Genomic DNA, 17,321 nt, shown 5'->3' with positions numbered 1-17,321 from the left:
GTAATTGATCAATATAATGTCACCAATGACTAATAAAACAATTAAATGAAAGACTGATGGGGAGTTTTATAATCTATGCATCAGGCTGACAGCCTTAAACCCACTGATCAGTCTTAATGTGGTTACTAGAAGACCCAATTTATGTTCTTCCACATATGGTATAACAGAGAGAAAACACCACCTCTAATGAACTATTCTCTCCATACAATTGATCATGAAGGTGATCAAGAATTCAGATCTAACTATAATTCCTAGGAAATACAGCTAACAGAGAAACATGTTAAATGACACATAGAGACTCAATCCATAAAATCCATAATCTGGATGCTTCTTCAATAAATAGATAGCAAGCAAAAGGGAAGAGGGGACATCCATAATTTAAAAAAGACATAAGACTCACTGACAGAATATGACACATAAATATTATTTCTATGATGATTTGAAAATCAAAAGTAAAATAATAATATAGAGATGGGACTTCCCTGGTGATCCAGTGGTTAAGACTTAGCCTTCCAATGCAGGGAGTGTGGGTTCGATTCCTGGTCCAGGAGCCAAAAGTCAAGAGCCAAGATCCCATATGCCCCTTGGCAAAAAAATCCCAAGCCATAAAACAGAAACAATATTGTAACAAATTCAATAAAGATTTCAAAAATATAGAGACAATCAGGGAAATTAAAATACTGATTATTTAATATAAAAATTTAATATCAAATGTTGAGCTCAGTTGCATCTCTTTGCAAACCTATGGAGAGAAACCCTCCAGCCTCCTTTCTCCATGGGGTTTCCCCAGAAAGAATATTGGAATGGGTTGCCACTTCCTCCTCCAGGGGATCTTCCTGATCCAGGGAACCTAGGGATTAAAGCTGCGTCTCCTGCATCTCCCGATTGGCAGGCGGATTCTTTACCACTGAGCCACCCAGAAAATCCAATATCAAATATTAAAGGATCACTATTAATGTACTTTCATGGTGGTTTAGTCACTAAGTTGAGTACAACTCTTGCAATCACGTGGACCATGGCCTGCCAGGCTCCTCTGCCCATGGGATTCTCCAGGCAAGAATACTGGAGTGGGTTGCCATTTCCTTCCAATTAGTGTACTTTAAGAAATATTTTTCCTTTTATTATAAAATTGTGGTCCTGTATGGCAGGCATATATACTAAATTCTTTATGGAGGGAATGACACTGTTTTAGATTTGCTTTAAAATAAATAAATGGCAAGTATAGATGAAACAAGATTCACATACATATTGACTATTATTGAAGCTGGCTAATAGGGATATGGGGTTCATTTTAGCATTTTTCCATGTTCATATATTTAAAACATTTTTCATAATAAAAAGTCAGTTTTAAAGATGTCTGAAAAACAAACTGAATTAGAAAGAATAATAGGGATTCTCACATACCACTGTAAATTTTGCAAGCATTTTGCAGAGCAATTTGGCAGTATATAAGAAAGAATACTGTGCATTTACAAAAATCCATCAATTCTACTTCTCAATCCACACCAGAGAAAAGCTTTCTCATATGTGTGCAAGGAGACATAACCGAGAATGTTTACTGCAACACTGCTTAAAATAGCAGGATGTAGGAAGCAACCTAAATGGCCATCAGTAGGAGAATTGATTATATTCTTGATAATGAAGTATTTATTCAATTTAGTTTAAGTTATTGAAGTACAGCTATGTATATTAACATAATACTATGCAAAAGTACAAATTTCTGAATGGAAATATTTTGTGATGCTATGAATGTGAAATCTAATAACATGCTAAATCATATCACAATGATAATAATATTTATTAATGCATGACTATACATGTTGAAAAAGTATTAGTATATGCCAAGTATGATATACACCAAATTTTCTCTTGAAAAGAAGAGGATTAGTGTTAAGAATAATACACAGAGTGCTTCAAATTTATCCCTAATGTTTTCAAAAGAAAAGGAACCCTAATAAGGCAGAATGTTAATATTTGACAAACCTAGGATGGTAATTGAGTTGAATTTTTTAGTTCATTTTCTATAGTTTCTTATTAACTTAGAAATGTTTACAATTAAAGATTTTAAAATAGAACAATATTTTATGCTACATCATTGTGTTTATAGAAAAAAAAACTTACTATACTATGTTAGACGTGCAGGTATTATAAGGAAGAGTGAAACAATAACCACTTACAATAGGTCTATGTATACAGTCAGCTCTATTTTCCACTCTGATGCATGAATGCTGAGACATACCTATTTAAATTCAGATAACAGAAAAATGCATTTGATTTCAGAAAGCAGTCAGAGGTACAAATTATCCCATTTATTTATAACAAAAAAGATAGATATCTTCTACAAAAATGGTCTTGAGTGGTTGCTGTCAATCTTTATGATTACTTTGGAAAGCTGCCACATTATTTCCATGGTGACCATCTGGAATCGTATAGACCATTTTATCTCTGCTAAAAGGCTCACCTCCAAACCTGCCATAGACATGCAGATTCAGACCCAGACAGCTAGCTTGGCTCTGTACCTAGCTTTTACCCACTCCTGATACATCCACTCAATGTTGCTAATTTTTTGGGGGGGAAAAAATTCTAGACAGAAAACTATTTTCTACTAGAAGTTATTAAAATTCTTGAATAAGACAAGTGGTTAAAATTTATGAGTAAAACAAAGTGAAGTTTGAGATACTCCAAGTTAGTCTAACTTAAATACAGACTGAGACTTAAAATATCCGTCTTTTGTCTGTATTTTGTTCCTCCAGTATTCTGGGCTTCCCAGGTAGCACTAGAGTAAAGAACCCATCTATTCATGTAGGAGACGTAAGCGATGCAGGTTTGATCCCTGGGTCGGGAAGATCCCCTGGAAGAGGGGATGGCAACCCACTCCAGCATTTTTGCCTGGAGAATCACATGGACACTTCTAGTAATATCTTAAGCAGGGATGGCATCTTGCTATTGGAAGCAATTTCACATGTACCGTTTCAACAATCCTTTTTTATGGATGAAAAACTGATTCTGAAAGAGGCAAATACACAGTTGGAGAGGATCTGGTCTCCTGAATCCTTGGCCTGAAATCTTATTGCTATATTATAATGAGTTAGACTTGTCTGTACCAACTTCTCAAGCTGACGTAAAAAATAGTTCTTAGCATAGAAACCAATGCATGGGTGACTTGCTGTAAAGAAAATAACACATGAAAGCAAAGCGTATGGGACTAAGTACACTCAAAGAGTGATGATGTTGCTGTTGTTCAGTCGCTAAGTTGTATCCGACTCTTTGCAACCCTACAGACTGTAGCACACCAGGCTTCCCTGTCCTTCACTATCTCCCTGAGTTTGCTCAAACTCATGTCCATTGAGTTGATGATGCCATCCAACCATCTCACCCTCTGTCATCCCCTTCTCCTCCTGCCTTCAATCTTTCCCAGCATCAGGGTCTTCTCCAATGAGTCAGCTCTTCACACCAGGTGGCCAAAGTATTGGAGCTTCAGTATCAGTCCTTTCAGTGAGTACTCAGGGTTGATTTCCTTTAGGACTGGCTGATTTGATCTCCTTCAAGTCCAAGGGGCTCTCAAGGATCTTTACCAGAAAGATTATGTGAACAATGGTAACAGATGGGAGAAGCTATGCACACAACCAGAAGGGACTCTGAAGAAAGAAAGAGAAGAAGGGAGGAAAGGAAGGGAAGGAAGAAAAGAAACATGGAAGGGGAAAGAAAAGAAAAAAAATTCACTTCCAGAAGAAACTGAAGATGAATCTTTCTAACTAAACTTGTGGGGTTTCATTAAATCCATAATTTCTGCCAAAAGATTCAGCACAGATTTGGGACTTATATTTGACAAGCCCCCATATGCTGCATTTTCCCTCCAAGCTTTTACTCTGGCTTGCGGACTCTGGGGTTGGTTGAATATGTGGTTCTACAGTTGCTAAAAATACCCTGAAGTCCAGCTCCTTCACTCGGATTTTATGCAATTGATAAAATGGCCACACTGGAGTCATATTTTTCAATTCTTGACTTGTAACCTTTAATAATTCACTTCTTACATAAAAGTAGCATCTGTATACATGGGTCATTTACATTTCACTTCAACACAAAGTCAAAGTCAGAAACTAAAGAAATGGCACCATGAAAGAGACGCTATCATCTTTTTCAGGTATGTCAATCAATAGTAAAGATGGCTTTGGTATTGTTTGGAATTACTGCGTGAAGTTTAGCTGTCAATACAGTTGAAGCCCCCAAAGAAACCACGGAGCTATCTATAGCTGCAAGGGTAATTTCAAGTCAGTTACAGGGGGGAGCTTCCTTCCCCAGTTTCCAGGAGACACCACGGCTGATCTGTTCAGGCATGCCACACTGTGTGCATCTATGCTAATGTCAGCTGGTCAAGCCTCTAAGCTGCCAGGATATTTCCCCATGCTTTTTATCATCATCCATACATCTCAGCAGACAGAACCAGCTACATCATTTGCATAGCCTAGTGCAAAATGAAGACCTGGAGCCCCTGGTTGAAAACATGGAAGGAAAAACGTTAACGGTACTGAAATACAAAGCCTTTTCTTTCCAGCCAGCTTCCCCTCCAGCCAGTTATGGGGTAGATGCCATGCAGAAACTAAAACTGGGCAACTCCCCTTTCCCGGTGCCTCCTGCCCCAACTCAAGGCAGACTGGGGACCGCCAAGGATATTGCAACAACACCTCAGAGATCCGCATGGTATCTGCATGGAGGAGGGGTACGAGGCTCATCCCTGCCCTGTTACTTGCCAGATGCACAGAGGATGTGCCAGTACAGGGAAGAGATGGCCGCGGCCACTTGCTCCCTGGCAATGCAGTGGGGTAACAAAACCTTGTTGCCAGATCCTGATCTGATCTTCTCACATCCATGCCAATGGTTGCCCTGGCAGGGGAGGAGGGTGGCAGTGATCATTGGGCAGGGGTGGGTAGTGGGAGGCTGGATTGGTTCTGGTCGCCAAGGTGGAGTAGAAGGGTGTGGGGTGGGGAGGGAAGCAAGAAGCTGAAAACCTCTCCAGGAGCCAGGACTATGCGTGAGATGAAGCTCTAAACTCCTTAGTACATGCTCCGTTTCCACATGCAACATCACTTATAAAACACAAATTAAGTGATGAAATTATTTGGGAATTTCAAAAAGATGAACTGAGAACAGTAAACCCTGGGTTCAGAGCCCTTCTGATGAGAGACCCACCTGTGTCTGTCTTGATCACAGGCCAGGAGACCAGCTCTGCCAGGGTCCTGTCTTCTCTGTATCATTGGACCAGGCCACATATGGACATTACCTAAAGAAGAATTAATTGGAGGCTTCAAGGGGATCAGGCAGTTTAACAAGGCAAAGCCAAATGCTTTGAGTGTATTTTCTGCCATCTTTCATGAGAAATGAAATTGTTTTAATGTTATTTTACAGATGAAATGCCCTTTTCTGCCAACAATTTCATTTTTGTATTCAAACATCATATTTTTGTTTCTGGGCACCTACCACTAATGTTTTCATGATCGTTGTGACTTCAGGTGAGCACATTAAGTGTCATATTGCTTTGACTTATTCAATAGCAAGCATGATCTCTGTCTGATTTTCTTGAGTAAATGGACTAGTGCGGTGCAAATGAAATTATACCAAAGTGTTTCAAGTTCTTATCTCTGGATGAGAATTTCAGATCTCTCTGGATAGATCGTGTACTCTCAAATGGTTTACTGAATGGTCTAAACTTGATGGAAATGTACATATTGATCAGTTTTATTTTTCTCCTTCACCTTCAACTGTGCTATGAAAAATCTTTTTTCTGACTGTCTACATTCAGTTTAGAGTCCTTACTTACAGGAATGAAAGAGATATCCACAGTGCTCTTGTTTCAGATCTCAAAACTCACATCTCTCCTTCCCGGAACAATGTCAGGAGTCAGACTGAAATCTTTTCCTGCCTCTTTCTTCCCTCTTCTGAACTTCCCTCTTCTGCCTGCTTTGATAGGAAAAAGAGATAGGAAGGTTGGCAAAGGTCTTTGATTTGCCTGGAGCTATTGTGGTCCTCTTCTGATTAACACTAGATAATTGTCACCAGGATCTTGGGGTAGATTGACCCAAGGATGATTGGCAGAGAACATTTGTGAGAAAGCTTTATAGGGGACTTCATGACTGCAGTCTTATCCACACCACTCATAGCACCTGCTGATAGTTCTTTAGCATCTTCTTCCTAAATTCTTTTCTGTGATTAGCTGCCCTCTTAATATGGAATGAGACTAAGATGGCTTTGTCCCACCAACTTCTAAAGAGGAAAGCTCATGTTTCCTTGACTTGTGGGAAATTCAGTCACCCTCACTCCAACAAATGCTGAAAAGGTCACTTATGCATGGCTGGCACATCAGTTTTGACATGTCTAGTCAAGGATCTTCTCCACTTATCAGACCCACACACTAAAGAGACATCCAACCAGGGACTGAGATTAATTTCTTCCCCGGAGGGAGGCTCATCCAGTCTTGCCAACTTCCCTTCTTTCTACCTCTGGATATGTTCCATCTTGTGAGGCCTAGAGATGCCTATGATGTTATGTGAAGTGACAAGCACTCCTTTTATGATAACATAATATGGAGTCAAATTAGCACTATAATTAAAAGTCACAGTGTAAGACGTAAATCTGTAAGCATTCTTTAAGATGGGTGGTGGGTTGGAAGATTCAGATGGAATCCACTGCCTCTAAGAATAAAGGAGGGTATCAAGGTTGGAGGGAGAAGAGCCAATTTGGGAGAGACATACATGCGGCAAAAAAAAAGCATCTGCCACTTGGAAAGAGATGGCTCCACCAGGTGAAGGACAGAATGCGCTCCACTGATGTGACTTTCAGAAAAGGTCCTGGCAGTAAGACACAGCTGGGCAGGACATGGAAAATGCAGGATGTGGAGGTGGAGTGACCTGGAGAAAGGCTCGGGAGGCAGGCTCGGCCCTGCCCCCGCCCAGGCACCGCCTGAGCGGTGTGATCGCCATCTCTATGTGCCTGTGTAACCACTCACTCACTGGGTATCTTTTTCTTTTCAATCCTCAGGAAGAGGCAGCCAGAATTCTCGCCCACCAGCCAGTGTCCGTCGGCACATGTGCAGCTTTGAAAACCCCCACACTGCAGTGAATGTGTAAGAGAAGCTGCATGAAAAATAGAGTGGTTTGCCCCTTGCTTTCTCTCTCCTGGGTTTTTCTACTTTCTAACATGGAAACAGAAGTGGTGCATGCCATCAAGGACGAGGAACCATTACGTGCCATGGTTTGCACGACTGCCTTAATTTGATTGTCCATCGTTCTTAAAAGGACACTGTCAAGGTGTTAGTCTGCTTTTTTGCTTATGTTTTCATGCAAGATGCAACACTTTTTCCCATTCTAGAGGTTCACTTTTGTTTGTGACTCCCACTCACAAGCTTGAAAGTGAATTTTCCCCCTTTACAAATTTGTCAGCTTCTCCTGGGCGAACAGAGCTCTTTTCTTTTATTTTCTTTGCCTTTTTTTTTTTTTTTTTTTTTTTTTTTTTTGCTGCTGCACAAATGTTTGATATGATCCTGTCTGCATTTAAGTAAAGCCATAATCTGAATGGAAGAATTCCATAATGTCAGTTGGGGTGACAATCCATAATGTCAGTGGGGGGGGGTGGGCACCAAGATGAATTTCTGCTAGGTGCCTCCTATCCCCTGGGGAGCACAAAACAAAAGTTTTGTGAGTCCCCCAAAAAAGAGAGTTTTGCAAAAAAAAAAAAGGAAAGGAGTTATTTTCCCAGAATTCGGAGTGCTTTTATCAGATTCTCTCCATCTGATAAAAACGGTGCATGTTTGGTCCAATTTTTGACCTTTAGATCTTGACAGTGTCTCTTTAAGCCAACAAAAGAACATGAACCATGTCCAATTCATTGTGCTCGGAGTCTGTGGTCATTCTCAGCTGTTCCTTTGCAGCCCTTCAAACTCCTGGGAGAGTCAAAGGTACACATTCCTGCAGCAGAAGGGAGCTCCCTGACGAGGTGTCTGTGGCTCGAATGGCTCTTCAGATGAGAAGAGCCCAATTTGTTCAAATGTTTACTGCTAAGCCTGGCCATGGAGCCCAGTGAGCGGGGTCCTAGCGGCTCTTCTCTTCACTCAGTGGAGTGCATTGGGAAGTCGTGTTCTGACGTCCCCTGGAAAGGCCCCAGTAGAATGAGTGTGGTCCCAATCAAATCACACTGACCCTTAGAGGGAAATAGGTGCAGTTGGGAGGACTCTGCACATCGAGATCAGAGCCTCTCTCATCTTCCAGGATGCATTCTCTCTAATTCTCCCAAATTCAAAAGCACTGAGTGTTTCTTGCATCAAGGGTTGAGTCTTGACCAAGGACACAGTAAGGACATCCTGATGATGACAGCTGCTGGCTGCCTGTCAAAAGGAATTGATGGGTCTAGGAGACGTGCTTGTCCTGCCATGACAGCAGGGCCAGAGAGAGAGGAGAGGCACCTAACATATCATGACTTTAAGGTGAGTGCCGAAAAACAGCAAAGGTGGAAAGTGGTCCACGTGCGGTAGGTGACAAAAAAATAATGCAACAGTCAGCAAAGCAAACAGGTTGATTATAAAGAAGTTTTGAAATAAGACTATTCATGCTTCCTGGAGACAATAAAGGATCAGGAAGAAACTGCTAGCTTCCAGGCTGTGCAGGATAGAGTAAGACTGGCTATTTTTAGCCTTAGTTGTTCCTGAAAAAAAAAAAAATTATGTGCTTTTTGTGACCTTCGATTTCCACGGCTCTTGTGAACAAGCCAGGCAAAAGGACTAGTGATAGAAATAAAGCTCCCTACTGGATCTTTAAGGTCTGCCTGGATCTCTCCCTCCTCTGAGGAATAAGCCCTGCAGAGCAATGCAGCTGCCGTCTATTTCCAGGGCAAATGTGAGGACTCCAGGTCCTGCTGAAGAGCATCAAGGGACTTGCTATTAAAGTGATAAGTCTGGAAGCATGGAGCATAAAATAAACTATAATGCTTCATCTGAGCTTTTCTTCAAAAGGAACATAATCTAGACTCATCTATATTTCCTGGAAAAATATAACTAAAGCTGGTTTACCTCCGCTAAAACAACACTGCTGTACCAATATGTTGTCATAAACAAACGTTGGCACCGGAATTTCTTTCCTCAGCCAGCAATCATGATTATGTTTGGCCAAAGGCCATTTAAAATATACTTAGAAAAAAAATCTAAGGACTTAGGCAGCAGTACAGTGGTTAAGACTTTGCCTTCCAATGCCGGTTCCAATACCTTTCAATGTGGGTTCCATCCCTGGTCCAGGAGCAAAGATTCCATGTGTCTTGCAGCCAAAAAAAACAAAACAAAACATAAGCAATATTGTAACAAATTTAATAAAGACTTTAAAAATGGTACACATTAAAAAAAAAAGTCTTAAATAAAGGAAAAGTTTAGAAACCATCAGAATTCTACTCTTCAGTTGGAAATATATTTGTCAGCTTTCTTGGGACAGTAGACTCTAAACCTGGACAAAGTTTATGGGCTCTTCCATACTCTGTTGACCTTGATGAGTTAATTTCATTTGTAGATGTCTTTTTTCTTTATTAATTTATTGGAGAAGGCACAATGCAAAGCAAACTGATTTTCTTTATGTTGTCTTTTATCCCAAATCATATAACTTTAGGATATTCAATGTGATTGATCTGAAGATTCTCAAAGGAGGATTGTACACTTAGACTTTGTAATATTGTAAGTTTCAGCAAGTCAAATGATTTTCTGATCATCTTATGGTGAAGTTAGAATCAGCAAGGAGAGGGATAAAATTCACAGTGCTGCTATCAGCAGCAACTTCCATGTTCTCATAATATTAAAAAGCATTTGTCTTCACCAACAAAGGTGAAGCATCTGTCTTCACCTTATAAGCAGTGCTGATTCAAAGAGGTGAGAAATTTTGAATATTCAGAGAAGTTTCTGAATATTGAATGTTCAGAGAAGCTTCCAGAGAATATGTATTGAATATGCAGATTTAGGAGGGGAAGCTTTCAAGAAAGGAAGCTGGAGTTAGTGGGAGTTCTTTGTATTGAGGACTAACTTGGGGTTGCCTAAGAAAACAGGAGTCTGACTCAAATGGTTTCAAACAGTTCCCAACACCAGAGATGCTACAAGGATCACTATTCGAGTTGCACTCTGATACCAGCTTGCTGAAGAACATGGAGGTGAGATACTTGGACAGCCCAGCTCTGGCCTCCCATCCAGGCGGGTCTCCCTTAGGGCAACACCGGCCTTTCCTTGGAAGGCCACATGTCCCGGCCACAGCTGCTGGGTGATGGTGGAGTTGTCCGCAAGCCTGTGGCTGTGGTTTGTTTTCTTGGAGAGGCATTCTCTCCACGCCATGACCCAGTGGCATTTCCTGCTTCCATTTTCATTTTCAAAGAAAACCAATGTCATCCTGCTCAGGTTCCCAGGACTGAGGCTTCCTCCCCAAGGGAAGACGTCGCCTTGCCCGGGCTCGTTGGAAGCCACCCTTCTGTCTGCTGTGCGGCTATTAAGCCTAGTAGCAGAGTCTTGAGTTGGACAGAAGGCAGACAGGTGTTGAGCAAGCTTCCCCCTCCGGCAGCTCGCGCAGGATGCTTTCCTCCGGATCTCAAGCCCCCACCCACTGGAATTCCCGTTTTAGGCCTCTCCGCAGCGGAGAGCAGCGCGCTCTGCACATCTAACTAGTACTTACCGAAACAAATACAACACAGGATCACCCTGAATGCCAAAGATACACGAATCTGTTTACACCACCCACTTCCAACTCTTCTCTGAAGTGATGTAAATAGTGGGTTTTCTGTTTGGGGGGGACTGTGATACTTATCTAATGAAACAAAAACCAAAGCAAGATCCTGAGCCGGTTGGAGCTGGAATTGCAGCCCTCCGCCCTCTTAGCTCTGCGTGACTGCCCGTGTATTCATCCTCCGTGTCTCTAGTCCCTCCCAGGCCTAACAGCAATTTGCTCCAATTACTTCAGTATCGGTAAATATATTTAGCCACCCAAGGTATCCTCTGACAAGGTGCTTTCTGACAATTTTGTGGTGTTTCTAAATCAGATTGCTTTTCCTAAGACTAGGGAACCAAGTAACATTAAATAATAGAAGAAAGATATTTGAAAGATAAGGTATTAAAGCTATCCGGGATTAAATAAAAGCATTACTTCATAATAATATTGCATCTTTATAATGTATTTATTGCTTTTTACTGCCCCATATTTTATGCATTTTTCTCTTCTTAATATCACAACAATGAGTTCCTAACCTTTTCAAATAGTATAATCACTTTTCACACCAAAACGGTTATCAGATACTCACCTGAACCTGTAATGGTAATCATACCTTTTTTAGCTTGAACACAAAACAGACCCAAAAAAGCTTCTCAGAACTTAAGTTACACTTGTATCTAGAAGTACAATTTATCAATAACAGCATTTTGCATTTAAAAATAGCAGCACATAATCTACAAGGACATAATATTGATTTAGCCTAAAAACAATGCTTTAATGCACATGTAGATTCACGGACCATTCAAGCTGTCTGCTGACCATAGGTTAAAGATAACTAATGCAGAAGGACCAAAGTTTATACCCTATGCTGTAGTTTCTATGAAGTGATGCTTTTCCTCCAATATCTCTGGTTTTTAGGGAGCAATTTATTTTGCCCTTGAAAAAAAAAAAAAAGGTTAATCTAATTTTCTTAATCTGATAAAGTCCCTAGGGCATTAGGACTGTTTCCTAATTAAACAGTACTTTACAGAATCTAGAGCAGGACTCTGAGGGGAAGGAAAGCTGCTAACTTTGACTGCTAGGGTAGAAATCTCCCCTCACAAGAATAAAAATTGTATTGGATGAAACAGAACTGAATTGTGATCGTTTCTGTCTGCAATATGATTAATAATGCCTTTCAAAGGATTTAAACAGAGGCTCGTAGAGGACGCCTGTACAAGGAGGAAGACAAGGCAAGTCAGTGAGCAAGGGCTGAACGCAGTCCCAGGAATACAGTGTTGCCCTTTTGTTAGCTATAGGGAAACTGGACAATGTTTTGTTTATCTAAGCCTACTGATTGGATTAGGTCAGACTAGCTCTGGAGGGAACTGGTTTTTAAAACACACACACATACACACACACATATACAAATAAATGAAGACATGAGCAGCCTTTTCCTTTAGTGATTTTCTTAATGAGCATGGAGAGGCAAGCATTTGGAGAAAGAAAAAGTGTTTCCATTGCCATTGAAGGGGCTGCAAAGCATTGCCATTGGAAAGTATATTAAAGCATATTTAAGCAAAGCAAGAGGCAGCTAGGCAGTTTTATACTTTCTGGAAGAGGCATATTAAATGCATAAAGAGAGAAACAGTGTAAGTAGAGTGGGAGATGGAGGAAATTGGGAAAGAGGAAAGTGGGAGGTGAGCTTGCCCAGAATTTCAAACTCAGAAGAGGAACTGTGGATTCTGGTCTTGGCTTTGGCTGGTTGGTTGGTTGTTCTTGGCACGAACACCACCAGCTTATTCTTTAGTTTGCTCACCTCGGGAGAGAGTTAGCTATTCTAACAAGATTGTATAGAACCTAATAAGTCAGTAATTTCACATTCATAAGCAGCTAGACATCCTTAGAGGATACATTAAGCATACACTTGCATGAAATATTAATTTTGATATTATATGTTGGAGATGAGATTTTTTTATCTGACAATTAAAAATATAGCATAGATTATCAGCTATATGAAGAAACTACCTTCTTCCCAAATAATAAGAAAATTTAGCTATTATATCTATTTTAGAACTTTTATATGCAGAATTTTCTAGAATTGATATCAGACTTTCTACATAAATCTGTACTTATTTGATTCACTTGACTTTTCAGGATTATAAAATTTGAAATGTCAAAACTTTACCATCATGATATATGTGGCACTCACACATAATTTTTAAAGTATTCATTCTTATATTTTCAAAATAATTAAATAAACCATTATGTTAACCACTGATCATCTCCTATGTTTTCCAAACAAAAGACTGTGACATGAAAAAGTCTATTTCACATATCCACCTAAGAAAATATATGCATTTTCCTTCTTTCTTTTAATGTCAAAAAAATGTGTCATCATTGTGCCACTTCCTCTCTTGCTTTCATGGATACAAAGAAAAAGCAAAATCTTGAAAAAAAGTTATTTCCTGATTTAAGTCTTAACACTGTTATTAATAGTACGCTATGGTAAGGTACCACCATCTGCTAAAAATTGTACAGAAAATAAACTAAGAGTCCAAAAGTAAGACCAGAGTTATTAGAATAGACAGAATAGAAAGTGGATATATGCACACAGTACATCTCAATTTTTTTCTTTTTCAGAGATGTATTCTATTTGGTTGGCTTTATGAGGATCCCATGAAGGATATAGGACACCTGAGGCCCTAAGCCTTTTCTTCCTCAATGATCAATGAAAAAAGGCCCTGGAGAGGTCTTGATCTCCGTAACTTCTGCTTTGTTTGAATCTTAATCTTGTCCTTTTGCATCAATTATGCAAGTAGACTAAAACAGGACATGGATATTCTTATTTTTCTGGGCTTTCCAGTTCCAGCTCTTTCAAACACACCTACTTAAATGTTGCCAGTGTGAAAATCCCAAGCTACCTGCTATGAGTGAACTGTGATCCACCATATGCATCAGGAATAATGCTTTGAAATAAAAGGAAATTCGAAAGTTGGGAAACTCTTAAGTGGAGCATGGGTCTGGGTTTTTCTGTCATTTTCTTTTTTTTCCTTCTGTATAGGTGCCACGTGCATGACCATGCTGCCTCTAGTACCACAGGAAATACCTGCATATCAGAATGGGCATCTGAGAGGATGTGTTTTATAACCTCACAGGATGAGGAGAGTAGTTTTATACCTGGGTCTTAATTTGTTTCAGGGACTAAGAAGAAAGGGAGACATAGCTATGGTCATTATGCTCTGTTGTCTATGTGTGACTAAGATTTTATTTTTAATTTGTCAGTCTTGGAATCTTTCAAAAGCTTGCACTGAGCAACAATTTTTTTCATCGCCTTTGAGCGTGTGTGTGTGTGTGTGTGTGTGTGTGTGTGTGTGTGTAATAGCTGTGAAATCAGACTTAAATGAAAATAGCTGCTTCTACAACAAGCTGGGTCTTCTCCGCTACAATTTTTCTCAGGGTCAGAATGTCCTGCCTTGTGTTGGGGAGGATGGAATCCCTGGCCGCAGCTTCAGAGGCAACCTGTGACCGCTGCAGCTTTTGGAGTCTGATGGGTAAAAAGGAGAGGGTGGGAGTGTGTGCGACAGGCAGACATACTAGTGGGAGGGAGTCAAATTGCTTTGAGCTAGGCTTGCAACTGTTCTATGTGGATGTTATCCTGCGTGCATGAGATGCCCGCAAGTAAACCCATCTCTGTTCTGTTCGCAGTTCTAATGGCAAGTCTGTGTCGTGGTCCGAGCCAGGTGGAAGACAGGTACCCAAAGGCCAGCACATGTGGCATCGCCTGTCGGTGCACGTGAAGACCAACGAGACGGCCTGCAACCAAACGGCCGTCATCAAACCCCTCACTAAAAGTTACCAAGGCTCCGGCAAGAGCCTGACCTTCTCGGATACCAGCACCAAGACCCTTTACAACGTGGAGGAGGAGGACGCCCAGCCGGGGCGCTTCAGCCCTCCCGGCAGTCCTTCCAGGGCGGCGCCCCGCCGCGTGCCCACCGCAGCCAGCACGCCGCCGCTGCCGCCCCACCTGACGGCCGAGGAGACCCCCCTCTTCCTGGCCGAGCCGGCCGTCCCCAAGGGCTTGCCCCCGCCCCTCCAGCAGCCGCCGCTGCCGCAGAAATCCTTCCTGGACCAGCTGCAGGGCGTGGTCAGCAACTTCAGCGCCGGGATCCCGGATTTCAGCTCGGTGCTGGCCGTCCCCGGGGCCGCGGGGAACGGGGCGCGGGCCCTGTTCCCGCCCCCGGCGCCCCCGCAGCACCTGCCGCTGCTGCCGCTGCCGCTGAGCCCCTTCGCCGAGGAGCCCGCCTCGCCGCCCGGCGAGGACGACGACGAGGACGACAGCGAGAGATTCAAGCTGCTGCAGGAGTACCTGTCCGAGCGGGAAGGGAACACGGAGGAGGACGAGCTGGAGGAGGAAGAGGAGGAGGGGGACCTGCCGGCGCCCGGCAAGCCCACCCCCGAGGCCTCGCCCGCCCTGACGCCCCCGTCCCCCTTCCGCGACTCGGTGGCCTCGGGCAGCTCCGTGCCCAGCTCCCCGGTGTCCGAGTCGGTGCTCTGCACCCCTCCCAACGTGACCTACGCCTCGGTCATCCTGAGGGACTATAAGCAGAGCTCGTCCACCCTGTAGGGAGGAGGTGTCCCGGGGGGAAAGGCCAGAGGTGGTCGGTCAGGGCAGCCTGAGCATCTCCCCCGGAGAGACGTCCCGGGGGGAAGCCGGGCGGGAAGCCGAGGCCGGAGGTGGAGTCAGGGAGCAAGGATGCTGCGGCTGCTGCCGCCTTAGCAAGGCCAGCGCCGGAGGTGCTGGACTCCGCAAGCCAGAAAGGACCCAGGCAAGGATTGTCTTGAATTCAAAACCCTTCTCTGGGAAGAAAGGGAATTCCGACAAAGCACAATCCTATGTAATATGTAACTTTTGTCGCAAAAAATAAATATAAGTAAAACCAACCCACATAATCTCTTTGGACCATTGTGCATAAATATACATGCCTACCCACTTGGCCCGTTTGGAAGGGGACAGCGGGGAGGACCTCTCCCGCTAATCGTTAGCTCGTCATCCTGGTGTTTCCAAAGAGCTTGGTGGAGCCAGATGGAGCAGGTGGGTGAAGGAGGGGAACCACCCAGAGAACGGTGATGGACAGCAGCTCGTTCTTCAAGCCCTTCTCCCTACTGGGCCCACAGAACCCTGGTATCCCGGGCCCTCGGGGGAACTGGCGCAAAAAGGGTGGTCCGTCTTCACCGACTGCACGCCCATCCAGTGCCAGCCTTGCTGCAACACTTGCAGAAAGGTGCGTGGACACCTTGCTCTGTGATTTCCCTCTGTTTAGGAGAACAAGAATAGGAGCAAAATCATCAACCAAAAGCGCTTCATCAGTAGTACCAAGGAAGGGCGGAAGGAGAAAGAGGACAGTTCAGAGGTTTGGGGCTTTAAACAAAATCAGCAAAATCAGCTTCCCATATCTGATGCTCGCTTATTGGTGATTTCATTAAAAAAAAAAAAAAGCCAGATGAGATTGTTCGGAGAGTAGCAGAAGAGTTTGCGGATTTACCTGTGTGGCAAGAGGGCTCTCCTTTGCCCTTATGTTAAAGAGAACAAACCACATGGCAAAATCGTTACCTTCCATTTACTGTAGCAAATAATACTTACCAGTTGAACTTCCTAAGATGCAGTATGTATTTGGTGCCATTGTTTCTCCTATGTACTACAGAAACAAATCTATCTTTGAACTTAATGGTGTACTCATAGCAGCTATTATTGGTTTCAATGACAAATAATTCTTTCCAATTGTCACCGAAGTCCTTGTAACTAGCAAGTGAATGTGATCCTGTGTCCTTGTATACCCGTGATAATAAAAACTGTGCAATGTAATGTCAATCTAACTGCAACTAGAAGACTGTCTCTCTGATATAGTATAGATATTTTTATGTCCCAGTAATGTTTTATATGCCATTGTCATCAATATCTACAGGAGCTCTTTGAAGGTTGGAGTGCTCTGGTCCAATGTTTTTCATATGCTGCTCAGATGGTCCTTCTTTTAAGAGGGAACTTATTTTTCAGATATTTTATGATGTGGAAATATGTTATTAATGAAGTGGTTTGAAGATTTGTTATACTAAAAGTTCACAAAAACTGTGGGTAACAGTAAAAAGGTAGATTTTATATAATTGCACACATCATTATTAAAACATAAGATTGAAACAGCATTTACACTATTTCTGTTTCCCTTATGATTTTTTAAAATTTTCCACTGCTACTTGAGCTTTATGTGCTTAAAGCATCTATTAACCACTGTCTTGTCATAATTTTTCAAATTATTTATTCCTCACTTTTTGATTTCTTTTCATTTTTACTTCCATGTTCTTTCATTCATGTATTTTCCCTGTCCTAGTTTTTCTTTTTCTTTTTGTTATTTGTGCTGTGTAATATCCATGTCTGTGTAATCCAGTTGTTTCATTTTTACTCCTCCCTTTCCCCCCAATAAAAGAGATTTTTCTTGCTGTTTCGATTCTTGTATTATTTGGGAATGAATCTTATCCCCCTAAATATCTTTGTTTATGCCTTATGTTCAGTCATTTAATGTGCTTCCTTCATGTTAAAGCTGCTGATTTCTCAGCCAAAAATTATCT

General features: G+C 42.1%; 1 protein-coding gene across 2 annotated transcripts in view; it reads left to right on the top strand.

Annotated features, from left to right (window-relative positions):
* The window catches only part of GRM1 (glutamate metabotropic receptor 1), a 397,765-nt gene extending 382,441 nt beyond the window's left edge, over window positions 1-15,324 (top strand). The window contains exon 8 of one of the 2 annotated variants that reach the window (XM_065927760.1): window positions 14,406-15,324. In XM_065927760.1, coding sequence (XP_065783832.1) covers window positions 14,406-15,324 — 919 coding nt within the window. Of the gene's footprint in view, window positions 1-7,035; window positions 7,097-14,405 lie in introns of those variants that run through there. The other variant, XM_065927761.1, reaches the window with a different exon arrangement.
* Window positions 15,325-17,321: the final 1,997 nt, after the last annotated feature.

The sequence above is a fragment of the Muntiacus reevesi genome, chromosome 3, assembly GCF_963930625.1.
Source record: "Muntiacus reevesi chromosome 3, mMunRee1.1, whole genome shotgun sequence".
NCBI classification, from domain to species: Eukaryota; Metazoa; Chordata; class Mammalia; order Artiodactyla; family Cervidae; genus Muntiacus; species Muntiacus reevesi.
The sequence above is the reverse complement of the archived record's forward strand: the minus strand, read 5'-3'. Positions and strand labels throughout refer to the sequence as shown.